Here is a 27801-nt window from a genome sequence, read left to right as displayed (position 1 = left end):
GTTTGCGAAGCGATGTGGACCGGATTTTTTTATTATTTTGTTTCTTTATGGAAAAACCAGAGAACAATATGTTTGTGCAAAGCTTTGTAATGGAAATGTATAGAGTTGTTCCTTACTTGAGCACATTGATATCCTAGTCAAGTCTCTTTACACATTCTTAGCTTTGGAGATTTTATACCGTTATATAATATATACTATCCTCTATATATAGGTTCGATTATTCTGAGTAGCTCATAAACAACCACAAATTTGCGCTTAGAGATAACAACTGTGGGATTTAATCTTGATTAAGCACCAAGAGGCTAGCAAGAAATGGCCGAAGAATCGTGTTTTCACAGGTTATTGAAAAAGGTATTTAAAATTTTCTTTTTTCCAGAGTGTATCGTACATGTTATATATTTTTCATATTTTCTTTGAATTTCTTAGAAAATCTTTTAACGCTAATAGCTAGTATCGGTGATGGGACAAAGAGTATGAAAGTCCGAAATAGTTTATTTTTTATATTTTCTTCGAATTTCTTAGAAAATCTTAAAACGCTAATAACTAGTATCAGTGATGGGAAAAGAGTATGAAAGTCCGAAATAGTTTTGAATAAATACATGTGTATTTAGTGTTTGTCGAAGTTCTGTGTATATTATTTTGCTCATTTTAATTAGAAAGACTGGACAAGAAAATCTGAAGGGGTTACTACTGATGTCCCGTTTTTATTATACATCAATCACAATTCACATTTATACTTATACTATAATAATTGGAATGTGATATAATTTAGTTCAACAGTTATTCCCTAATTTTGATTATTAAAAAAATAAATAAACAGTGTTACACATCCGCTAAACTATTAAATTGTTAAACTACTGAACATAGTCTTCCACTTATACTATTAAACCACTTATACTATTAAACTACGATCACAGCTTATTCTGTTATTAAAAAATACAGTAAATAAATAGTATTATATACCCGCTAAACTGTTATATTGTTAAATTAAAAACTATGACCACAAGTTATCCTATAATTTCTATAATAAATTTATAATTATTATATATTTTTATAAATATTTTAAAATTAAAATTGACGAGATAAATAAATTTTTTAAAATATTAACATAATTCCGTACATCGCAAGAGATTTAAGCTAATTAAAATAATGGATAAGAAAAACTAGACGGCCGAGTCGAATGTAGCTAGTTTAGCGCGGGCCTAGATTTTTCTAAATTTTTGTCCCCGGCAGTCGCAAGTCCAATGCAATACTATAAGTGGTGTCATTTTCATAATTTGAAACCAAATGCTAAAAATTTCAACTTCAAAGGAGTTTTATCATTGGATGCAAATATGCATATATGCATCATCCTTGATTCTAAATTTGAAACCAAAGATGCATTTATGCATCCATGCCATATCATCTAAGTAACTATAAATGACATGCATATTGGTAAACTTTAATTAAGATATTGGAGGAAAAGATAAAATTTAGTTAAATTTGAAATTATTTAGTTTCAAAATGCAACTAGCATTGGACTTAAAAGTTCTATTATAACATAAAAAACAGTTTTTGATGCCAAATAAAACTCGTAAAATTACATAAACATGAACACCTTACATGAACTGGTGCGTGATATTTCCATGGCTGCCCTCCTCAAATTGAAGTGCTATTATTATGACTTGACCAAACTCAAATAACACATTTAAAGGTGTGCGTAAGAAGTAAGAACTCGATCTCCTCTTTTGACATTAGTAGGGTCATACATGGCTGCAAGAACTCGTTAGTTCGACCCCTTATTCGATCTCGCGTGAGTTTAATTCGTGTGCAGATGTCTATAGATGCGATGTCACATTTTATTATATATAGTTTTTAATTATATTAATACATAAATATTTAAGAACGGTTTTTGAAGTAAATTTGGGACAACTCGAATTTTACATAATATTAATACATAAGAACAAAATCCCATAAGAAATTATAATATATAACTATAATATATACTTTATATATTTTTATTACTAATACCAATACATATAATGACAAGTAATATCTTATTTATGGTACTATCGGAATTTTGGATTTTCGCTAATCCCGAGAGATTTATACGAGAATAATAATAATCTAAAAAAAGACAATATCCGGTAAAGTAATTCGAGGAGGAGGTGACTCCAAAACAGAAAATATAAAATTTCCTTTGAAACCAAACGGAAATAGATTTTTTAATTTGATTTTTCGACTGTTTTATATTATATACTAACGCTGTGTGCATATATTTTATTATTTGACATAGACTTTTCTGATTAGGCAGCTTCAAAAACTATTCAAATTTCACTTCTTTATGTTTCTTTCTGTTACACTATATACGCGGAAAATAGACTATAAACACACCATTATTTTATTACTTTACTATCTTTGAATTGAATATGATTCCCAGAAGAAAGATTCTGGTTGGTATTTTTTATTCTTTTACTCAACATTTCTTTTACTTTTTTATGAGATTTTCACACCTTTAATTCACACATTATGTGTTTGAATATTAATGGTATTGTGTGTGTGTCATTTTCTTGATTCTGTGTGTGTGTTTATTAGGTGGGTCAGTCATAAAAACTTCAACTTTTGACAATTAAGCAAAAAGGGTAGTTTCTTGTCAACCCATCTAGAATAAAGGTTTGATTTTTTTGGGTTATAAAAGGTGGGTGGTTCTTGATTTTAAAGACTTGTGTTTTTTGGGTTTTTCTTGGTGTGTTCTTGATTTTAAGAAAAGAGTGTTTTTGGGTGTTTGCAGAAGATAGGGAGTGGTTTCTTGGGGTCAAGAGTGGATAGAAAAGTGAGGGCTTTGATGGAAGATAGTACATTGAAAGAGATGAAGAATGGTGAATTAGAGGGTCAGAATTCTGGTGTTGCTGGTGGTGTTGAAGATATGTATGGTGAGGATAGAGCTACTCAAGATCAGCCTATTACTCCCTGGGCCATCTCTGTTGCTAGGTGACTTAAATCTCTCTCTCTCTCTCTCTCTCCCTCCCTTCCTTCCTCTCTCTCTCTCTCTCTCTCTCTCTCTCTCCCCCTTTCTCTCTCTCTCCCCCTCTCTCCCTCCCTCTCTCTCTCTTGCTCTCACTCTGTCTCTCTGTGTGTGTTCTTTATTCTTTATCTTGTTACTTTTGTTTTATTTATATGGGTTTCAGAATTTCAGGGCTTTGTTTATTTTGTCTTAGTGTCCATTATCTCTTTATTTTTTTATGCAGAAAAATCTTTGTGTGGTGCAATTTTTTTTATATATTAATGTATATAGTGTTGTGATTTTGGACTGCATCACTTTTTTGTTCATGTTTTGACTTTGGATTTGATGTATCTTATGTCTTTTTCTGGTGTTATGCAAATCTTGGTCTGGCTTCTGTTTATCTTGATATGTTACACTTGTCTCTGTCTGTTCAGTTTTGGGTTAACAATAATTCTTGTTTTTCTAAAGGCATAAAATATGATTCAGGAAGGACTATCACTATAATATTATTTTATCTTGACTTGTATATTTTGCTGGTTGATTTTTTTTTTTCGCAGTTTTGCCTCGAAATATTTCATATTTGGTTGGAGCTTTGAGTTTTATTTAATCTGACAAAATTATAATCCGTTTGCGATGTAACAGTTAAAATCTATATTGGTGATGTGTGAATTTTAGTTGTTTTTTCTGTATGTGCTTTTCTTTAAGTGTGAATGTCACTATATCATGTTACGATACATTCATTTGGGCAAGCTAAAGAGACTTTTACTGTGTGATACTTACTGGCAGTCAATGAATTCATTTTGATCAATTCCCTGAATATGATATCCTGCTAAGTTTTCCAAATAAATTAGTAAGTGCCTTTTATGACTAGATATCGATCATAAACGAATTTACTGAACAAATTTATTGCTAAAGATGTTTATGACAGTAATTGACAGACTATTATCATTTACATATGTTGCAGTGGCCATACTTTGTTGCGTGACCCACGACATAACAAAGGAACTGCCTTCACCGAGAAAGAAAGAGATGCTCACTATTTGCGCGGGCTTCTGCCCCCAGTGATTTTGTCCCAGGAACTTCAGGTTGATTTACTATCAAAACCATTGAATCTTGTCCATCTTTTTTGGCTACATTGTCTTTTGTATATATATACAAATTGTTTCTTGATTGAGCTATTTTGGTTTGGCTTGACAGGAGAAGAAAATGATTCAAAATATCCGGAATTATGAAGTTCCACTGCAAAAGTACATGGCTATGATGGATCTTCAGGTGTTTATCTACCTAAAATAACATATACATAGGATTGTAATTTAAATTATTGTGATTAGTTGTCCCCTGTTTTATATCCTACCTCAAGTTGATCATACTTTATTGTTCATCATACCTGGTAATTGTTTAAGGATGTTTCGAGGCAACAGGAGGTCTCATCAAACTTTCTTTCCTACTTTTCAGGAAAGAAACGAAAGGTTATTTTACAAGCTTCTAATGGATAATGTTGAGGAGCTCCTCCCCATTGTGTACACTCCTGTAGTTGGTGAAGCTTGTCAGAAATATGGAAGCATTTTCAGGCGTCCACAGGGTCTTTACATCAGCTTAAAGGAGAAGTATAATTATATTTCTGACTCTCTCTGTATTACTCTATATCTGTATCTGTATCTCAGGTTGGGGCTCTTGCTGGATGCCCAAAGTTTTTTAAACAATTCTGAAAAATGACAATTATACAAATTTCAGGGGAAGAATTCTTGAAGTACTGAAGAATTGGCCTGAGAAGAGTATCCAAGTTATTGTTGTAACCGATGGTGAGCGTATACTAGGACTTGGAGATCTTGGTTGTCAGGTGCATTAACCTATCTTCGAGTTTTTTTTTTTTTTTTTTTAATTATTATTAATGTTATTTACGGAAAACTAATGGCTTGTAATATTTGTGGCTATTATCTACTATATAATTAAATGATTCAGGGTATGGGAATTCCTGTTGGAAAGCTTGCTTTATATACAGCACTTGGTGGAGTTCGTCCTTCAGTAGTAAGCATTAATAGATTCGGTGTTACTATTCTACGTTTCCTCTCTGTTTTTATTATTTTGATCTACAAGTTACTTGTCACTCTTTTTGCCAATGACATTGCCTGATGTCAATTCTCTTGTAAATAAGAACTTCTCTGACTTCAAAAAGACATCTGTAATCATTTGACTTTATTGCATGACTGAACTGCATGCATCAAGGGTTTCTTCACCGATACTAAGGACTTGCAAACTTTATAACATCAATCGGTGTGAACCAAAATTTTCACATCTCGAGATGTTTACAAGAATCTTTGCTTTTATCTTGTAAAATATTTCAAGTATTTATCTAGCTTTTGTTGGTTTCTACTTAAGTGTTATGACATTTCCGCTGAGAAGGGGGAATCTTCCAGTCAACTGGTACTGTGTTCAAGATTTTACAAATGCTATTGAGTATCAATACATGTAGAGAAGTACCAGTAGTCTAAAATTCATTTGTTTCCAATAGTAGTTTGACACTTGTCTCAACTCTCAAGCCTGTGAAATTAATTTTAAGTACTCACATGTAGTTTTTAACCTTTAAGATTAAACAAGTCTACCTGGCTTACATGAAGCTTCCTATCTATACTATGACATTGTTGTGTTATTCTTATTTTAGACTGTATATTTGTGTTGTATTTGCAGTGCTTGCCTATTACCATCGACGTCGGCACAAATAACCAAAAGTTGCTGGATGATGAGTTCTATATTGGGCTCAAACAAAAGAGGGCAACTGGGCAGGTACTTTTCATTTTCTTTTCTGTAATTCATAAATATAATTACTTGCAGTCTACAACTAAAACTAATTTTATATGCATTCACCTGCGTTAAGGAATATGCTGAGCTTCTGGAGGAGTTTATGTCTGCAGTTAAGCAGAACTATGGAGAGAAAATCCTCATACAGGTCTGTTTGTCAGTTTCAATCAGTCAAGCAGATAATGGATTTTTACATGTTATATCTATTCTAATCATTTGACATTGATTTCCAGTTTGAAGATTTTGCAAACCACAATGCTTTTGAACTTCTGTCAAAATATCGCACTAGTCATCTTGTGTTTAATGATGATATTCAGGTAGCAATTTTTTTTTTAATTTTATATTTTCTAAATGCAGTTGCACCATCTCTGTTCTACACGATGTTTGTTAAACTGTAATATTCTCCAACATAGGGTACAGCATCTGTTGTTTTGGCTGGGCTCATTGCATCTCTAAAACTAGTTGGTGGTACCTTGGCTGACCATACATTCTTATTCCTCGGTGCTGGAGAGGTAATCCTATAAGCCCTTTATACAATTTGCATCTGGACTGTTCATTTCTTTACTTAATGTACTGGTGAGAAGATCAAAAGTAATACAAACTACAAACCAAAGAAAGAAAATTTTGATTTCATAGCTTTATATTTATTGTTCACCTAGATACCCTGAGAAATAATCAGGTTAGGCATGATCATGTTTATTGATGAGGTCCAAGTGCCTTTTCTTTTTAGTGGTTTTTTAACCTGCTGTAAGGGACATAATTTCTCGTATCGTTAAATTATAAATGTCATAGTGTCAGTTTAATTCTACAGTTTGTTCACTCGACCAGACTTCAGGCTATACTTTATAGTTCATTTAGTAGCAAACATTTGCATGCACTAACCAATGTTGAGGCATAATGGACACATCAATATCTATCCCTGCTATGCATTTATTATGTCAACAGTGTGTCTCACTTTCCCTTTTAAAACTTTTGAAGGCTGGCACTGGCATTGCAGAGCTTATTGCGCTTGAGATATCTAAGAAGGTACTGTCTTCATTTTATCATGTACCGTGGTCTTCTTTTATAATAACGACATAATATTGGTTTCCACGTAACTATCTAAGAAGCTACTACTTTAATTGGATCATGTACCATGTTTTTTTTCCCATTAATAAAGATATAATTTTGAGTTCCACTTTAATTATCTGACTTGATGTAATTGCAGACACATACTCCTGTGGAAGAAAACCGCAAGAAGATTTGGCTTGTAGACTCTAAAGTAATGTTATTAGAATTTGATCTTCCGTGTTAAGGAACATGTGTATCCTATTGCATTTAGTTAATTAGTATCTTTTACATCTGTACAGGGACTTATTGTTAGCTCCCGCAAAGAGTCACTGCAGCACTTCAAGCAGCCATGGGCTCACGAGCACGAGCCTGTTAAAAGTCTTTTAGATGCTGTCAAGGTAAACATCGCATCTCTGTCTGAGTTTCAGTTTTTTAAATGAAACATCTGTAAAGCTTTTTCCAATGCAAAGAAACAAATCAGTGCAATGAGCAGTACAATGCCTTTACACCTTTCATCTCATTATGTTTTTTAAATCTTTCAGGCAATTAAGCCAACAGTTTTAATAGGCACATCTGGTGTTGGAAAAACTTTTACCAAGGATGTTGTGGAGGCCATGGCATCACTGAATAAGGTTTTCTCTCCTCCGTTATTTACAGTGCAACATGACACAACTACAAGAATAAGACAATTACTCAAATTATTTAGCAAAAAAAAAGACAATTACTCAAATTTTGATACATAAATGGCATGCAGAAACCTCTAATTCTTGCTCTATCCAACCCAACTTCACAAGCCGAGTGTACTGCCGAAGAAGCTTATGCATGGAGCGAGGTAGTCAATATACTGCTTTATTTATCAAAGTATTCCTTCATTATTATGAGCCAAGTAACATTTAAGTGACTTTTTTTTGTGTTCCATCTTGCAACATCCAGGGTCGTGCAATCTTTGCTAGTGGAAGCCCTTTTGACCCTGTTGAATACAATGGAAAACTTTATGTTCCTGGCCAGGTTTAGCTTTATTCTGTGTTAAGTTTAGCTTCAGCACATGTTTGATTTAAGTAAAACCTAATTCCACACTATATTTCTTGCAGGCAAACAATGCTTATATTTTTCCTGGATTTGGTTTGGGCATAATCATGTCTGGTACCATTCGAGTACATGATGATATGCTTCTAGCAGCATGTAAGTACAATATATAATTATCTCTAATTTCATTCACAAACAACTAGTTAATTTTTTTATTTAGTATAACACACTAAAAAGTAATTAATCAGTAGGTCATGTTTAGTAGCAAAGCATTTGTTAAGGGGAAAACACATGATTTTATCCCCACAACTTAGAAAGTAACAAAGTCCGCTGTTTTACATAGAAACTGAATTTAAAGGTCGAGATTTGATCAGAAATCGAGGTTCTGTGATCAGAACTAAGTTGCCACCGTGTCTTCTTTTTCCCATGTCATATTATATAGTGGTAAAGTCGAAGATGAAGTCATTAAACCCTTAACTTTTCTGCAACAGCGGAAGCTTTGGCTGCTCAAGTCACACAAGAAAACTATGACAAGGGACTGATATATCCACCATTTACAAGTATCAGAAAGATCTCTGCAAACATTGCTGCTAAAGTAGCTGCAAAGTCATATGAGCTAGGTGAGTTTTCTATTTCTTTAATGTTCCTTCAGTTAACGAGATCATTTTCTTCCAGGTCATCATTAACATTATCTTTTGCTTTCCAGGCCTTGCTTCGCGACTCCCACGTCCCAAGGATCTTGTCAAGTATGCTGAAAGCTGCATGTACTCCCCAACTTATCGCAGCTATCTCTAAAGCTAGAAGCGCAATTCCTGCTGCTGTTCTCTCCGAGCCATTTACTGCCTTGTGAAAATGTCAAGAAGTTTTTATAAACATTATAGATATAAATTTCGACCATTGTATTGATTTGCTTTCGAGTACAATAGGCTCCTTCTATTATGTGTTTCTCTAAGATCTGTAATAAACAGTTCTTTGGCAGGATATATTTACTCTAGAATTTTAAAAATTAAAGAAACATTCTGGTCCATCCACAACAGTCTTTTTAAGAATTGAAAGTATATAAAAGTAAAATTTTATACTATTACTTCTTTGTGCGATTTCATTTGAAATAATAGAAAGCAAGTAACTCGTTTCTTGTGGTAGTCATTGCGATGTATTTCAAAAGTTAGTGAAAAAAAAGTGATATTGATAACTAAAAATATAACATTATAAATATAATTTTTTCTTATCCTCCTTTAAAATTATGAAATAAACGGGTAAAATTTTATAATTCTCTTTGTAGTTACTTTTTTCATGTTCATTTACTCCCTACGTCCCTCTAGGTTCTTTATATTGGGGGATGGGGAGTAAAAGGCATTTTAAAATTTCGGTAAAGTATGGTTTTGTAAATAATTTTAAATATCTTTTTTTTAAATAAAAATATAATATTTAAATTTTTATACATAAAAAATATTTTAAAAATAAATTAAAAAATTATAATTTTAATAGCTTTAAAATTTTGGGCGAAACACGAGAAAAAACTATATAAAAAATTGAACGGGACGAAGGAGTATTTTCTTTCTTGGTTTCTTTCGCTTTCCGTATAAAACTCCATATTTCAAACATGCCAGCCGTTATAAAATGGCGGCAAAAAGAATAAAAGTTTCTTCATGCGCTAAAACTCATCATTTACCTATTTCTACTAATCAAATCACTCCCAAAACTTTCTTGAATTTTGATTCACATGTAAAACACTTATGCAATGACAATAAATTCTCAGAAGCCATTAACATTTTATGTCAAAACAAGCGCTTATCCGAAGCAATTCAGTTGCTTAACCGCATTGATCGACCCGCACCCGCAATCTATTCGGCTCTTTTACAGCATTGTCTGCAACAGAAAGCGCTTAGTTTGGGGAAGAAAGTGCATGATCATGTTGAAAACAATGTGGGTTTTAAAGCTGGGATCATTCTAAACAATCGAATTTTGGAATTGTATTATAAATATGGGTGTATTGTGGATGCACGCAAGGTGTTTGATGAAATGACGCAGAAAAATGTTTTTTCTTGGAATATAATGGTTTCTGGGTATGCGAAAGCGGGGGATTTAAGGCGGGCTAGAGGGGTGTTCGATGCAATGCCGGAGAGAGATTTTTGTTCGTGGACTGCTGTGATTTCCGGGTATGTGAAAGCGGGGGATTTAAAGGAGGCTAGAGGGGTGTTTGATGCAATGAGTGAGAGAGATGTTTGTACTTGGAATGTAATGGTTGCTGGGTATGCACAAGCGGGGGATTTAAGGATGGCTAGAGGGGTGTTTGATGCAATGCCGGAGAGAGATTGTTATTCGTGGAATGCAATGATTTCAGGGTATGTGAAAGCGGGAGATTTAAAGGAGGCTAGAGGGGTGTTTGATAAAATGACTGAGAGAGATGTTTGTGCTTGGAATATAATGGTTTCTGGGTATGCACAAGCGGGGGATTTAAGGGGAGCTAGAGGGGTGTTTGATGAGATGCCGGAACGAGATTATATCTCGTGGACTGCAATGATTTCGGGGTATGCGAGGCATGATCAGCCTGGTGAGGCTTTGGAGTTGTTTAGGGCGATGGAGAAGAATGGTGATTTGGGGAGGAATCAGGTTGTTGTTTTGAGTGCTCTTACAGCTTGTACTGCTATGAGATGTTTACGTGCTGGGAAGGAAATTCATGGGCGTATAGTGAGGATGGGTTTGGGTTCAGATGAACAAGAGGTTTGGAATTCATTGTTGAATATGTATGGGAAATGTGGGAGCATAGATGATGCTCGTCGTATATTTGATAAATCTTTAAAGAGAGATGTTGTTTCGTGGACGATGATGATTCATAGGTACTTTGAGGATGGAAGGTGGGAAGAGGGGTTTAACTTATTTGTGCAGTTGTTGGGTTCCGGGATAAGGCCAAATGAGTTTACTTTTTCAGGGGTTTTGAATGCTTGTGTGAATCAATCTGCGGAATTTCTGGGAAGACAAGTTCATGGCCATATGATTCGAATCAGGCCATATGACCTGAAATCGTCAGCAGCTAATCCGCTGGTCCACATGTATTCCAGGTTGGGTAACGTTGAGAATGCTTATAAGATTTTCAAAGGAATACCCCAGCCTGACTTGCTTTCGTGGACTTCTCTAATTAATGGATATGCTCAGAATGGTCAACCTCACGAAGCTCTTCAGTTATTTGAGTTGCTTCTCAAGTCTGGTAATAAACCTGATGATATTATTTTCACCGGAGTTCTCTCTGCTTGCACCCATGCTGGTCTCGTTGACAAAGGGCTGGAATATTTCCACTCTATAAAGGAGAAACATGGTCTAGAATACACACAACATCACTATGGTTGTGTTATTGATCTTCTGGGTCGATCTGGTAGATTTAAGGAGGCCGAAGATTTCATTATAAGCATGCCTATGAAACCAGATAAGTTTCATTGGGGTTCGTTGCTTAATGGTTGCAGAATTCACAGAAATATAGAATTGGCAAAACGATCAGCTGAAGCCTTATTCCAGATTGAACCTGATAACCCCGCTACTTATGTTACTCTTGCAAGTAGTTATGCCACTGCCGGTGAATGGGATGAAGTTGCAAAAGTCACAAAGCTTATGAACGATAAAGGAATCGTCATGAAACCAGGTCTTAGTTGGACAGAGATTAAAGGAAAAGTCCACACTTTCATGGCGGGAGATACATCCCACCCGTATACTACGGAAATATACGACTATCTGTCAGAACTGTTGAGTAGAATGAAGGAAGAAGGTTGTAAGCCTGAGACAGACTATGTGCTGCATGATGTAGAAGAGGAACAAAAGGAGCAAAATATATCCTACCACAGTGAGAAGCTTGCAGTTGCATTTGGGATTATTGCGACTCCACGGGGAACCACAATTAAAATATTTAAGAACATAAGAACCTGTGTTGACTGCCATACCTCGTTCAAATATATCTCCAAAATTGTTGAGAGAAAAATTATTGTTAGAGATTCAACTCGCTTCCATTGTTTTGAGGGAGGAAGGTGTTCTTGCAAAGACTATTGGTGATCCTAGCTATATTGACTATGAAAGTGGCTGAATGATGGGTTGAACCGTTGAAGGTGAGATGAACTAAATAAGGGAAGGTATGGATAGAACTGATGATTTACAGTACCAAAAAGCTTATACATTAAGTACTGATTTGTCCTACACCATTAATAGCATAATGCGGTTAATCCACATTACCATGCACTGGAAGCCGTTAAAGCAACTAAACTGTTCTCGGGAATACTATTGTAACATCCCACATCGATAAAAATAAGAGCGTTTGGGACATTTATAGATATAAGTCAACAAATAATGTTTATCAAATCGCTAGCTTTTTCGAACTGACCTGTGGTGGGATGTTGGGTACGGTACGCATTCGGTTGTGGACTTGGATGTTGGGCGCATTTGGTTTTCGTACTATCAATATGGTAGCACTGTATTTTATCAATCACCGCGGCGAGGAAGATGAAGGGGATACAGGTACAACAAGTAGCTCTAATCTAGTTGGGACACATGAGTGTCTGGGAGTACACTCATAGAAGAATTATCCAGTTGGTGAATAATCTTACACAGTTATGGCAGCTGCTTTTAAGTTTGAAGCACAATTTCAGCTGATGTTCTCTACTATCTTGGCAATATAGTCATTTGTTTAATCTTAAATTATTTTTTCTGAATGAATATATTAGAATAATAGAGAAGACGTAGTAATAGAGAATGACTCGATGCATACTGTTCAAGCCATCTGCAAGGGTGCAGATATTATTCATGAAGTTGGGCACCGGCTGCAAAAAAGCAGAATGATAATCCAAGCTAGGCCAGACATTTCTGTTTCTTTTATTAAAAATCAAGCCAATAATGCAGCGCATTTGTTAGTAGGGGTTCCATGTGAGGTTAATTGCTTTAATGATTTTTTGTAACCTCCACATATGGTGTTGGAGACTTGGAGTCCATTATGTATGATGCTTTGATGATTTAATGAAATTTTTATCTTAAAAAAAAAAGAGAAAAAAGTCTCTATTACAGGTATTTAGGGTACTTAGAGCATCTCCAACCATGTTCACCTGTTAGGTAAAAAGTCTAGGTGGCAGCATGATTTAGATATTAGTTAAAAAATATACCACTTCAATCATTAGACCTGTTAGCAATAATTTTAGATATCCTTCATCTCGTCTTCTATATTTGTTGATCCTCTAACCATTAGCTAAAACATCCACGTCACCTTTGTTACCTTATTTAAAATTTAACCTACTCTGCACATTAATATATACATATATTTATATTACACTTAATATATATATATATCAAAATATATTAAAATTCTTATTTTATATTTAATATTTAAAACTTTATTATATTTATTTTAATTAATATACAATGCATATTTTTATGAATACAAATAGAAATAATATAATATAATATAATTATATATTTTATAATAGATATGTAAGCAATGTTTATTAATTATGTTTGATTATATTTAAATATGTTATTATATTTCAATTGAAATAATATTAAATTGCTATTATATTTAATATATTTTCATTGAATATATTATTTATATTTTCACGTGTAAAAAATAATTTTATTGAAAATAGCTAACCATTATACCTAGTACCACTGGAGTAAAACCTCTTACAGATTCAACAAATTTTTAGATAATGATCATTTAACTAACCATTTTAGCTATTAGCCTTTATTAGCCTTGGAGATGCTCTTATACTAGTTTTAACTTAACTTAGTACTCTTTTCGTCCTTAAATATAAATTTCTTTGACATTTTAGGCGTATTTTAAATTAAATAGAAAAAATAGCTTCATAAAATATTTTTCAATTTTTTTCCGGAATAAAAATATATTATATCTTAAATTTTAATTTTAAAAAAAAAATTATAAAAAAATATGCAAATATATGATTTTTTAAACCTCACTTGTATTTTGAAACGGAAATAGTAACTTCATTGATGTTAATCAAAATATTTAGTCGAAACATTTGACAGAATATATACCAAACCAAGCAAACATGAGAGCTGTTGCAAAATGGCGCCAAAAAACATTAAACTTGTCTTGTGCTCAAACTCATTATCTAGCTACTTCAACTAATCAAACCCCTCATCAAACATTCTTTAACTGCGATTCACATGTAAAGCACTTATGCAATGACAATAAATTCTCAGAAGCCATTCACTTTTTATGTCAGAACAAGCGCTTATCCGAGGCAATTCAGTTGCTTAACCGCATTGATCGTCCCTCACCCGCAATCTATTCGACTCTTTTACAGCATTGTCTGCAACAGAAAGCGTTTAGTTTGGGTAGAAAAGTGCATGATCATGTCGCAAACAATGTGGGGTTTAAGGCTGGGATTATTATTAACAATAGAATTTTGGATTTGTATTGTAAATGTGGGTGTATGAGTGATGCGCGCAAGGTGTTTGATGAAATGTCTGAGAGAGATATTTGTTCGTGGAACATAATGGTTTCTGGGTATGCGAAAGAGGGGGATTTGGGGAAGGCTAGAGGGGTGTTTGATGCAATGCCGGAGAGAGATTGTTTTTCGTGGAATGCGATGATTTCGGGGTGTGTGAGATATGATCTGCCTGGTGAGGGTTTGGAGTTGTTTAGGGGGATGATGGAGAAGAGTGGTATTGTGGGGAGTAGTAAGTTTATAGTTTCGAGTGCTCTTTCGGCTTGTTCTGCTACGAGATGTTTACGTGGTGGGAAGGAAATACATGGGCATATTGTGAGGACGGGGTTGGATTCGGATGAAGTGGTTTGGAGTTCGTTGTCGGATATGTATGGAAAATGTGGGAGTATAGATGATGCTCGGCATATTTTTGATAAGTCTTTGAATAGAGATGTTGTTTCGTGGACGGCGATGATTGATAGGTACTTTGAGGATGGAAGGAGCAAAGAGGGGTTTAAGCTATTTATGGAGTTGTTAAGTTCAGGAATTAGACCAAACGAGTTTACTTTTGCTGGGGTTTTGAATGCTTGTACAAATCAATCTGCGGAACATCTGGGAAAGCAAGTTCATGGCCATATGGTTCGAATTGGTTGTGACCCTAAATCGTTTGCTGCTAGTGCATTGGTCCACATGTATTCCAAGTTGGGGAACGTTGAGAATGCTTATAGGGTTTTTAAAGGGATACCCCAGCCTGACTTGGTTTCATGGACTTCTCTGATTAATGGATATGCTCAGAATGGTCAACCTCGTGAAGCTCTTCGGTTATTTGAGTTGCTACTTAAGTCTGGCAATAAACCCGATCATATTACTTTCATTGGAGTTCTTTCTGCTTGCACTCATGCTGGTCTAGTTGACAGAGGGCTGGAATATTTCCACTCTATTAAAGAGAAACATGGTCTGAAATACACTGCAGATCACTATGCTTGTGTTGTTGATCTCCTGGGTCGATCTGGTAGATTCAAAGAGGCTGAAGATATCATTGTAAGCATGCCCATGAAACCAGATAAGTTTCTTTGGGCTTCCTTGCTTGGTGGTTGCAGAATTCATGGAAATATAGAATTGGCAAAACGGTCAGCTGAAGCCTTATTCCAGATTGAACCTGATAACCCCGCTACTTATGTTACTCTTGCAAATATTTACGCCACTGCAGGTAAATGGGATGAAGTGGCAAAACTTAGAAAGGTTATGAACAATAAAGGTGTTGTCAAGAAACCTGGTATTAGTTGGACAGAGATTAAAGGAAAAGTCCACACTTTCATGGTGGGGGATACGTCCCACCCATATACTACGGAAATATACGACTATTTGTCAGAACTGTTGAGTAGAATGAAGGAAGAAGGGTATAACCCTGAGACAGACTATGTGCTGCATGATGTAGAAGAGGAACAAAAGGAGCAAAATATATCCTACCATAGCGAGAAGCTTGCAGTTGCATTTGGAATTATTGCTACTCCAAGGGGAACCGCAATTAAAATATTTAAGAATTTAAGAACTTGTGTTGACTGCCATACCTCTTTCAAATATATCTCCAAAATTGTTGAGAGGAAAATTATTGTTAGGGATTCAACTAGATTTCATTGTTTTGAGGGAGGAAGTTGTTCTTGCAAAGACTATTGGTGATTTTAACTATGGAAGTGGCTGAGTTGGTTGAAGTGAGCTGAACCAAAGAAGGGTGCTTATGATTTGAACTGTTTGTTGTTCCTTGGTCATTACTTGACTTCATCAAACTTTGAATTATTAATTCGTAACAACATATTAATATATATCTCTTCGCCGCCTTTGAAGAGTTCTTCGACAGAGTTTGGCCTAGGCTAGCAGTTCCATCAAGTAGTACATGCAGTAGTTAATTCTCAGTGGTTTTTTATATATTCAGCAACAGTGGTAAGGTCACCTTATCCCCACAGGCGGTCCTCCAGGAGAACTCAATACAGTTACTTAAGCAGAACAGATATTATAGAAGCATCTCCTTACAAACCTGACAGATATTATAGAAGCATCTCTTTACAAACCTGATGTTGTCAAGATTACGGACTACATTAAGAAACTCACTAGAGGTGTATTCATTAAGGTTCAGGCTGTGTTCTGAGGCCTGACAATTACTGATTGTTTTTGTTTTCGGATTTATTATATACAAATTTTGTTTGTGTACTTTCATTTGCTTGCAATGAGATAAAATGATAGAGATTTGAGTTATTGACCCCTCCCCCTCCCTTTTTCTTACCGAGTCTATGAAAATTGCTTGCACCGAGGTCAGTAGAACAGTAAAAAGCTTTAGATCGATAAAACATTGCCAATTTTTTTGGAATAGGTTCGTGGTTTCCTAGTTATTGTACAGAACAGTCATACTTGTGTCAAACAAGGTTGATTAGTTAATTCATTTGTAAGTCGGTCAGTTTTAGACATTGTGTATTGATTTAATCTTTAACTTTGATCAGTTTTGTTGCTTGCAATAATGATGTAGCCACCAGAAGGTTTAAACCTTGTCCATATGGCAACAACGTATATAATTATATATATCAATCAAACATATGTTGTCCTGTTGGTGTGAAGTCCATGATTTGATCCCGACACCCTTCAAAGCAAGCATACAAGTTCAACCACCGAGCATATACCTGGTGAGTAAATTTTTTTGTGAAGCATATTTGTAAATGACTTCAAATATTACATGTGTTAATGGTAACACTAGATCAATTATGTTTAATCAATCTGCATGATTCCTTTCTCCATCACTCTACAAGTGCGAGACTGTAAGAAAAATACATGATCCTTTTAACACAGGAGAAATGAACATATATACTCTGATAATTTACGATACTAATAACTTTGCACACCAAGTACTAATCTATTTGTGTTGTTTGACGGTCTGGTCTGGCATCCAACTCGTCATACACCATTTATGGCATAAATCGCGATTTACATGCTCTTTCATCTCACAGTCGCACTGTAGTCATTTACGTTATGCTTATACCTCTTGAATAAAAATGGTGAAGTTATGTACAGAGCACAATTTTTGCACAACCACATAAATCATATTAACAAACTAACAATTAGCAATGTAAATTGCACCATCTTAATTTGTGTAAAAACAAACAAATTGTAGTTAGATGGATACTATAGTTGATATAACTATTTTAGAAGATGGAGGTGTGGATGAAGGCAACAACTAGCATAAGATAGGGGAGGGATGAATTTGAACGCTTGAACTTCAGGCACCACAATGTATATGGACAAGTTATACACATTTATGGATACGAAAATTCTGTACATCATTTTGTACAAAAATTCAGTAACCAATTCTGTACATGTAGTATTACTCATATGGATATATATAGATGAAATAGGAGATTTAGTTAGGAAGTGATATATCAAATTATATTTAAGTGTAAATATATTTATGGTCTTTCGAATGTGTGCCCTAGGGGCAAGAGCACACAATAAACACTAAATTTTATGAGTTGGGTGCATTTTCATGGTGGAGTTGTTGTAAATGCAGGAGGGTCCATCAATATTTATGATTAGAGGACCAATCAAAATGCACCAAACTCATGGGAGTTGGTGCTTATTGTGTACCCTTGGGCACACATTAGAAAAACCATTATATTTAAATTATATTTAGCGGAATTATGAAGTTCTGCTACAAAAGTACATGGTTGTTCTTTCACATAGAATAACATATAAGTTAAAGAGAAATATAGATTTTCGCGATTAGTTGTAGATCCCCTCTATTTGTACTACATTAACCAATCAGGTGTATAGCTTGAAAGTTGCTTTGTTCATCATTCCAGGTTTTTTTGTAAAAATATGTTTCGAGGTAACAGTAGGTTTCATCAAACTTTCATTTCCTACTTTTCAGGAGAAGGTTGTTTTACAAGATTCTAATCCATAACGTCGAGGAGCTGCAGATTTCAGAATATCGACGCATTCTTCCAACCGGATTATCAGTACATCCGGATAGACCTGCTTTTGGAACAGAACTACCACAATTGGCAAGAGACCTATTTTGAAGAGGAAAAAGGGGGCTTGAAATCTTTTCAACTCATCAGTCAGCTGCAAACTGTTTTTGCTCATTAGTATTGGTTTATTTAATTTAGATACTAAAATGTGTTTCTGAAATCTTTTTATTTTGACAAGTGATTTCTGCTAAACAGGAAGCATATCTTTTTCTTCTTCTTTCCTATTCCGGTGAGAAGCCTTTTTTTCTCCAATGCAACCAATATCTGCTATGCAGTTTATGTACTTGGAATGGGCATTAGGTCACCTGAAGGAAGTTTATCCCCGAACTGAATCCGCCCGATGACAGGGAAGTATTCTGCTCCCATTCCCCTCCCCTAATCATGTGGACAATCAAGATCTCCTGTTTTTTACTAAATTTTTAAATTTCATAATAAAGTCATCGGTTTCAATGCAAATCATCTTCGAGAACAGTTCTCCTTCAATTCCGTTCTCCTGAAAATCGAAGGAGTATTTTACATTCCTCCCAGACTGAGATTGACTTGAAAGTAGAAGACGAGATTTTACAAAAAAAAAAATTCCTATATAGTGAAGTGCTATGAGGGGTCAAAATAATTATATTAGATCGAATAAGTACATTCGATCTAATAAGTCAGAATTGAGAAATTCTACGAGTGGCATTTCACCCCTAACCACAACTCATCCGCTGATTCTTCAAAGTCCTGTAGAAACAAGAAGTCTGAGATATTATATTCTCAACAGGTAACATTCAATATCGATTTCAAAGCAATTTTCATAGCAGGTATTCTAGCAAATGTAAGGCCGGAAAAGTTTAACATTACACGGTAAAACATTACCTATTAACAAGTCATTTTTTATAAAATCAAAATAAGTATCCGAAATCCTGACAAAAAAAAAATGAAGTATCTGAAATGTGTAAATTTATACATTTCGGAATTGAACCTTTCAGTCACTTCTAATTATTACACAAATATCCAAATAGCAAACTCATATTGTAACTTATAGAGCCTTATTCAAGGAAGCTAACAGCACCGCCTGAGATATAAATTCTTCTAATGCAACTTTTATCCTTTCAGTAGTGCAGTTGATGAGGTTGATTACTCTGGAATGCATTTCAGCGGGCAGAATGAATGTCGGAGAACCATCCACCAATAGCTGAAATGATATGGTCAGTAAAGATCCACTGGTTACTTCTGTTCTTCAATGCAGGTCTATCTGGATGTACCGCGAATCTTAATGGAAGAATGGGTCGATATGCAGGACTCCTGCTACTTAGTATCAGATTTCTTTCAACCTTCGTAGTTGAGAGCCAAGCAACATGTTGATGTATAATGAACAATCCCTCTCTTTCTACTGAGAACTCAATGTATGAAAGTTTAAAATGATATGATACATGGTTTTAACTGTGAATATATGGCTAGAGAAGACAACAAACTCACACCAAAACATTGAAGAAAAGAGGGAGAGAGGCTACTCGGATACAAGTTGAGAATGCAAATGAGATTGATATATATAGGCATTTGATGCTAAAGATTATACTTTCCGATCGAACGGTCCACAGTATTTTCTCGTGGATTGGGGACAATGACGGTTTAGATTTAATGTTTAAACGATCCGCACAAAATAAATTTGACCACTAAAATTCTGCCACGTACCACTTGCGCTCATGGTATTTGACATGGATCGTCAACATGGACAACATGATATTGGTTTTCACGGACGGCTCAGATTCAATTCACAAGTGATCCGCACAAAATAAGGTAAACCAATAAAATCTTGACACGTGCATCTTATACTCCCTAAGATGCGAAATCAATAATGAATGTATCGTGTATGCTTTTATGAATAACTCAATTGCTTAAATAATTTTCTCCAACTAAAATATTACATACGTCCACATGTAACAAAGTGTAGATGTATGTTTTATATACAACTAGTTAGTAGTTACATATATTTTATAATTAATCGTACGACTAATAAAGTAAAAAATCTAGAAAATTTTACCTATATATTTTGAGTATAATGTTGTCGCGGTCACAAATATTAAGATGTAACATCCTAATACTTATGTTAGTTCCTCATTCGATGTTTGTGTGCTGTATGCCAGATGGTAAGATAATTGTGGCCGGAGGCTTCACTAGTTGCAGGAAATCAAATTCGTAAGCCGAAAAAATGATATGAGAAGGATGTCAGGGCAATAATTGTTAGATAAAGCTAGAGCGAATTCCTTCTCATTGCCAATCCATATTATTCGTTAATTGTATTTAATTATTAAAAAAAGTTAGATGGTTAATGATAGATTAAGTATTAAAAAAAGAATTGTTTTGATATCATTTAGTAGTGGGGTAGTGGATTGATAGTTGTTATGTCCATATTTTTTTCACTGACGACGAGACATGATCGAGAAGTGGACAACATAGAATAAGACGGATGAGTCGAGATGAGAAGAATAAAAAGGCGTCTTGGACGGCATCGAAAATATCGACTAAACATGGTGGAGGAGCAAGACTTAGTCTAACAACAACCGAGTTTACAGGAGTATTGGTTATTTATCAAGACCGGTTCTTCAACAGTAGAGGAAGGAGAGGAGATAAGGAAGGAGGATAAACCTTGAATTTAAAAAAGGCGAGAAAGGTAAAGAAGAAAGGGGAAGCAAGTATAGAAAGGTGGGGTGCAAAACACAAAAGGGAGAGAGACATTATAGCCATACAACACACAAGAAACACTACTCGAGTTCATCTTCTTCATTGTGAAGAACAACCTACAATAGACTACCATCCAAAAACCGAGTGTCAAAAACACTTCTATAGCATTCATTTTAGTATGTGATCAAGGAAATGTATCATGTAAAACTCCTTGTAATTATCCTCGAATATCTAGTGAATCACATTTAGGTTGGGTAATCAATCCCACCCGCGGTTTTTCCCATTTACTGGTTTTCCGCGTCAATAATTCTTTGTGTTATTTTCGTTTACATTGTTCTTATTTTAGTTGTATTACACAATTAGTTCAATCAACCGACCTTAGCATTTAACCTACAAAATTTGGTAAAAATAATTGGCGCCGTCTATGGGAAACTTGCTAAGAGTTTGGTTGATTCACTACAATGACGGGAAACGACTTGGAAGAACAAGCTACCAATCAAGGAGCCGAGGTTGAGAACAACAAAGAGATGGAAACAACGTTGAAAAAACTACAAGAGGAGATGGAGAAAATACGTTCTGAAAATGAAATGTTGAAGAAAAAGTTGACCAAGGCCAAATCCAAAACCAGGACGGCTACAAAGAAGACGATCCCAAGTATTATTAGGCGCTTGGATATGGACGATGTTGAGGAATGGGATCAGCATGAAGGACCAACAAAGACTACTGATGATGTCGTTGAGATAGAGGATACGGAGAACATACCAAATAACGATGATGACCTAGAAAGACAACGTGATGAGCAACATTATGATGATTGTGAGGATCAAGAAGGGGATAATGATAGAAGGAGATCACGCCACAAAAGTACAAGGTCTCGAGACCAAATTACAGAGGAATTCAAAAAATAATTACAGGAAGTGAGGGACTTAATCGAAAGAATTCCTGGTATCCTGAAGCCATTAGAGAAAGCAACTCCTACGAGTTATGTTGATTCACCTTTTCATGACAACATCGCTTTGGTAGAGATACCAAAATGCTTCACAGTACCACAAATGAGGCCATATGACGGTACTAGTGACCCATTGGAACACATCACACAATATAAACAACGAATATTTACGGTACCTATCACACGTGACTTGAAGGAAGCTTGTATGTGTAAGGGATTTGGTTCTACGTTGTCAGGACCATCCTTATAATGGTTCGTGAATCTTCCATACATGAGTATCAAGACGTTTGCCAACCTGCAAGACGCATTCAACATGCAATTTGCTAGTAGTAGGGTATTCGAGAAGTCCACTAGTGATTTGTACAAGATTGTGCAACATCTCAGAGAGCCGTTACGTGACTACTTAACACGATTCAATAGAGAGAAGGTGACCATTACCAACTGTGACGTACCCACAACCATTAAAGCGTTGAGAAGGGGATTAGAGAGGGAATCTCCACTTTATGGAAAACTGACAAAATACCCGTGTAGAACTATGGATGACGTGCAAGCTAAAACCATGGCACAAGTGAGATTGGAAGAAGAAAAGAGGGAGGATGATGAGAAATATTACAGGGCTTCGAGAAAGATTACAACACTAAGGTCTAGGGAATACAAACCCTATTCGAGGCATTCTAGGGATGAAGTTTATGTCAACACGACACGTGAACGTAATGACCGGAGAAAGGAGGAACGTAGTGATTGGAGGAAAGGCCCTAATTTGCCACGTACGTACGAAAACTACGGTTTTACGGTAACACCTTTGGCCATGATGAAGGAGTTCACCAAGTTAGGAGATATAGTAAAATGGCCAATGAAAAGCAATAAGCCTAAGGCAAATCCGGATTCCAAATTATGGTGTGACTATCATGAAGATTATGGTACATAAAGCTTATGACTGTGTGAATTTATGAAAGGAGTTATAATTCTTGACCAAGAAGGGATATTTAACTGAGTTCATGACATCCAAGAGAACATCTTACGTCAAGAGAGACAAGTCACCCAACGGAGACAACATGACACCCGCAAGACAACCAACACCACCACCACATCACAAAGTAATTAACTTCATTGCAGGTGGTTCTGAAGTGTGTGGGTCTACGTATTCACAAGCTAAAATGATGGCTAGAGAGACAGATATACGAGTTTCTCAGGTAGGAGTTAGTAGTAATACTCTACCATCTTTAATGTTTGACAAGTCAGATAAAAGAAGTATTTGAGAACCACAGCAAGATGGACTTGTCATCTCACTTCCTGTGGGGAATTGCCTAATCAAAAGAATACTAGTTGACAACGGGAGCGCTGCCAACATTATGATGCTGAACACGTTGAAAAAAATGGGTTTGGCAGAAAGTGACATGATTAAGAAATCAACAACATTGGTGGGATTTAGTGGAGAAACCAAGCGTACATTGGGTGAGATTACATTGCCTACATATGCACAAAGAGTTAATCTTTTGGAGAAATTCTGTATAATAGACGTCGATTCGACATACAACATAATCATGGGAAGGCCTTGGATTCACAATTTGAAAGTTGTACCGTCGATATACCATCAAGTTCTCAAATTTTCAACACCATGGGGAGCTCAGGAGATACGAGGGGATCAAGATATGGCACGCGAATGTTACAATACATGTTTGAAACCAATTGTCCAATATCATGGGAATGAGACACATGTGGCCACAATCACAAGACCTGAAAAATTGGCTGAGGTCGATCTAAAGACGGGAGATAAGAAAGTGCTAATAGTAGAAGACCTTTCACCAACCATTGAGGCAAATTTGGTGAATTTCTTGCCTACGAGATTGGATGCATTCGCGTGGGAACATGACGACATAACTGGAATAGACCCAAATGTCATCACGCACAAGTTAAATGTTGATCCTAACTACACCCATGTTCGACAGAAAAGAAGAAAGTTCACGACGAAGAGAAACAAGATAATTAACGATGAAATCGACATGCTTATGAAGGCTGGGATGATAAAGGAGGTTAACTATCCTGAGTGGCTAAAAAATGTTTCCATAGTGCAGAATAAGAATGGGAAGTGGAGAGTTTGTGTCGACTACACGAACTTGAACAAAGATTGCCCTAAAGACCCCTATCCACTACCCCATATCGACACCATGGTGGACTCAACGGCTGGACATGAGTTGCTTACATTTTCGGACGCTTCAAGTGGTTTTAATCAAATTTGAATGGAGTTGTCTGATTGCGAGAAGACAACATTCATCACGGATAGAGGTATATATTGTTATTTGGCCATGCCTTTCGGACTACGTAACGCTGGGGCTACATTTCAAAGGCTTGTTAACAAGATGTTTAAAGATCAGATAGGAAAAATAATGGAAGTTTACATAGACGACATGGTGGTCAAGTCTATAAACGCTGAGAATTATGTTCGCGACCTACATGAGGTGTTCGACATATTAGGATCATACAACATGAAGCTAAACCCGTCTAAATGTAACTTTGCTGTGTCCTTGGGAAAGTTTCTCGGACACATGGTGACCAGGAGGGGCATTGAGGCTAGCCCAGAACAAATTAAGGCAATTTTCGAGTTAACGAGTCCATCAAACGTTAAAGACGTCCAGAAACTGACGGGAAGAGTTGCAGCCTTGAACAGGTTCATCTCACGATCATCGAATAGATGTAAACTATTTTACGATGTTTTAAGAAAAACAAGGGGTTTATGTGGTCAGAAAAACACGAGGAAGCACTTAACAACCTGAAGAAATATCTCACTACTCCTCCACTCTTGTCTAAGCCTCTTCAAGGAGATGACCTTTATGTTTACTTGTCTGTTACAGATCACGCTGTGAGTGGAGTGCTCGTCAAAGAAACCGAAGGTGTCCAATCACCTATTTATTATGTCAACAAAAGCCTAAATGATGTGGAAACAAGGTACATGTCTCTAGAAAAATTGATGCTTGCATTGTCCATGACTTCAACTGAATTAAGGCATTATTTTGAATCACACAAAATACATGTCACGGCGAACTTTCCCTTGAGAACTGTCTTGAGCAAACCTAACTTGACGAGAAGGATGGCGAAATGGGCCATACGTCTGAGCACTTACGACATCACATATGATACAAGGAGTGCAATAAAATTACAAGCTCTAGCTGACTTTATGTTTGATTTCAGTCCTAGCCAAATAACGATGGCTGAGGATGAGTTTCAATGAGTCATTTCAAGGGTGGACACCAAGCCATGGACATTGTATACTGATGGAGCTTCAAATGTAAATGGAATGGGATTGGGGCTTGTACTCAAATCGCCACAGGGGGATGTGATAGAACATTCAATATGTTGTGACTTCAAAGCCACCAATAATGAAGCCGAGTACGAAGCACTGATTGTGGGGCTCATGACTGTTAAGGACATGAAGGTCAGAAACATTGATGTAAACTGTGATTCATTGTTAATTGTTAATCATGTTAATGGTTCCTATGAAGCTAAGGATCCCAAGATGATCACATACTTGGACATCACCAAAAAATTGACAAATTACTTTGACACTTTCAACATACAACAAGTTCCAAGAGAAAATAATGTACAAGCTGATGCACTAGCCAATTTGTGACTTGTTTCTAAGGGTCTCGACTTAAACAACATTCCAGTTATTCATATCAAAAAGCCTATTATTGAAAGATTGGTTCATGACATAAAAGTTTTGGCTCTTAAACAACATGATGACAATACCAATGAAGACATGGACAACTGGATTCGAGCATACAAATATTACTTACAACTTTGTGTTAAACCAAACAACAACAATGAATCTAGGATCCTTAGGATGAAAGTTTCAAGGTTTACAGTCATAGATGACGAGCTGTTCAAGAAATCTTCTACGGGGCTGCTTCAAAGATGCTTGAGAAAACACAAGGCAAACATGGTATTAAGAGATGCACATGAAGGAGAGTGTGGAAATCATACCAACGGAAGAAATATCTCATTAAAGATTCTACGATTAGGTTATTATTGGCTGACGCTAAGACATGATGCTCTAAATTACATAAGGAGATGTGACGCCTTCCAGAGACACGCAATTGTCATACACCAACCATCTGAGCACCTTAACATGTCTATTCCCTCTTGGCCTTTCATGAAATGGGAGATGGACATTGTGGGGAAGATGCCACCTGCACCTGGGCAAAAGGTGTTCATGCTAGCCGTGACAGATTACTTTTCAAAATGGATCGAGGTAGAAGCATTCAAGCAGGTCACATCAAAAGAAGTGATATCATTTATCAAGAGAAACATTCTTTGCAAGTTTGGTGTTCCTCCTGATATTGTTTGTGACAATGGGTCACAATTTATAATTGACAAGACATAAGCATTTTGCAAATGTTGGAACATCAACTTGATTAAGTCGACACCAAGATACCCTCAAGCCAATGGACAAGCTGAATCAAGCAACAAGATCATAATCAACAATCTTAAAAGGAGACTGACGTCATGCAAAGGGAAGTGGGTTGAAGAATTGCCTTGGGTGTTGTGGTCAGACAGGACGACTCCTAAGACGTCAACATGACATACGCCATAAAGTTTAGTCTATGACACTGAAGCTGGCTTACCAACAGAGATCATGATGCCAACAGCCAGGTACAGACTATTGACGAATGACATGAATAATATAGAATTGTCACATGACCAGGATACCGTGGACGAGCTTTGAGAGATGGCGAGGATTCGTATGATTTCTTATCAACAAAGGGTGGCCAACACATATAACAAACATGTCCATGTGAGAGCTTTCGGTGTTGGTGACTTGGTGTTAAGGAAGACGTTCCAAAACACTATGAATGTGACAGCAGGAAAATTCGCTGACACTTGGGAAGGACCTTATTTTATTGACGCATTCATTGGTCGTGGGGCTTATCGGTTGTCGAGTTTTGACGGTACACAAGTATCGAGAAGCTGGAACGCTTTACACTTGAAGCTATATCATGTGTAAAGTTTTTTAACTCATCTTTTTAATTCAGTTCTTAAGGAATATTTGATTAATAAGTCGCTAAGACATAGTTGATTATCGTTATTTTCTTATGTTTGATATGATGCTTTATTTGAGGAAACTTGATCCTATGTTTATATTTCTAATTCCTTACGTTTTACATCATGAATTGCATCGTTGTGCAAGATATCTCTATCAATTGTGCTTACCTTTTAGATTCGTTTATATTTACGTAAGTTTACTTTGATAGAATTGCCTCTATAATGTTAGTATATACTAGTACACGAAAAATAGAACATGTCAATTATAAACGTAAGGGTTGATCACCCAATTACAATTGTGTTGCTCCAAATGAAAATGCTACAATTCGACAGTCTTAGTTGACATAAAAGTTTTATCAAATTTATTGCTATGACAAATAATACTTACACGCATCCACGTTATACTAATACATGACATAATATTTGGTGAGTTTCAAGAGGGAAAAAGGCCTCTTAACCACTCTACGAGTGCATGGACCGACGTATATTGATGAATCAAACAAAGTATATTGACGACTACTGTTACATTTAAAACAAATATCGACTTGAGAAGGTACATAATGATGACAAAAGAAAAACTTTGCTTTACATGATTACATAAGTAATCCTTTCATTTAAGAAAAATATATTATCTGGACATTTTTATTTCCTAGAGTTATCTATAGAGATTTTACCTTACAAGTTGAACAATTACACAACACCCAACATTTACAACGAATTATTAGGTGTTAAGCATACGACATCTTATAATGATGACAACTACAATCAAAATAGCAGGTTTAGTCAAAAATACACTCAAAAAGCACAAGTAAAAACGTAAAACACAATGATGACATAAATATGATTCAAAAGCAACAA

General features: G+C 35.7%; 5 protein-coding genes across 7 annotated transcripts; all 5 read left to right on the top strand.

Annotated features, from left to right (window-relative positions):
• Positions 1-235: 235 nt before the first annotated feature.
• Positions 236-8885, top strand: LOC141683879 (NADP-dependent malic enzyme-like). 3 transcript variants are annotated; one of them, XM_074488669.1, is made up of 20 exons: positions 236-351; positions 2771-2970; positions 3948-4068; positions 4181-4255; positions 4439-4590; positions 4718-4823; positions 4946-5011; positions 5672-5767; positions 5859-5930; positions 6016-6099; positions 6196-6294; positions 6761-6808; positions 6990-7043; positions 7132-7230; positions 7375-7464; positions 7587-7664; positions 7766-7840; positions 7924-8014; positions 8350-8478; positions 8565-8885. In XM_074488669.1, exons 1-20 carry the CDS (start codon positions 313-315, stop codon positions 8651-8653), a joined length of 1863 nt encoding a protein of 620 aa, XP_074344770.1. In that variant the 5' UTR covers positions 236-312; the 3' UTR covers positions 8654-8885. The 3 variants fall into 3 exon arrangements, with proteins under 3 accessions (XP_074344770.1, XP_074344771.1, XP_074344772.1); XM_074488670.1 differs by lacking the exon at positions 236-351 and adding an exon at positions 2299-2432; XM_074488671.1 differs by lacking the exon at positions 236-351 and adding an exon at positions 2560-2677.
• A 587-nt stretch (positions 8886-9472) lies between these two features.
• LOC141683093 (pentatricopeptide repeat-containing protein At4g37170-like) lies at positions 9473-12810 on the top strand. The gene has a single exon (XM_074487791.1). It carries the CDS (start codon positions 9479-9481, stop codon positions 11897-11899), a length of 2421 nt encoding a protein of 806 aa, XP_074343892.1. The 5' UTR covers positions 9473-9478; the 3' UTR covers positions 11900-12810.
• A 1086-nt stretch (positions 12811-13896) lies between these two features.
• On the top strand, positions 13897-16526 carry LOC141682896 (pentatricopeptide repeat-containing protein At4g37170). Its single transcript, XM_074487583.1, has one exon. It carries the CDS (start codon positions 13897-13899, stop codon positions 15955-15957), a length of 2061 nt encoding a protein of 686 aa, XP_074343684.1. The 3' UTR covers positions 15958-16526.
• A 5648-nt stretch (positions 16527-22174) lies between these two features.
• Positions 22175-22831, top strand: LOC141686481 (uncharacterized). Its single transcript, XM_074491514.1, has one exon. The coding sequence runs from the start codon at positions 22175-22177 to the stop codon at positions 22829-22831; it is 657 nt and encodes a 218-aa protein (XP_074347615.1).
• Positions 22832-22958: 127 nt separating this feature from the next.
• Positions 22959-24143, top strand: LOC141686480 (uncharacterized). Its single transcript, XM_074491513.1, has 2 exons — positions 22959-23096; positions 23172-24143. Exons 1-2 carry the CDS (start codon positions 22959-22961, stop codon positions 24141-24143), a joined length of 1110 nt encoding a protein of 369 aa, XP_074347614.1.
• The last annotated feature ends 3658 nt before the right edge of the window (positions 24144-27801 follow it).

Source organism: Apium graveolens, chromosome 9 (assembly GCF_009905375.1).
Source record: "Apium graveolens cultivar Ventura chromosome 9, ASM990537v1, whole genome shotgun sequence".
Lineage (NCBI taxonomy): Eukaryota > Viridiplantae > Streptophyta > Magnoliopsida > Apiales > Apiaceae > Apium > Apium graveolens.
Note: the sequence above shows the minus strand (reverse complement) of the source record. Positions and strands in the feature narration are given on the sequence as shown.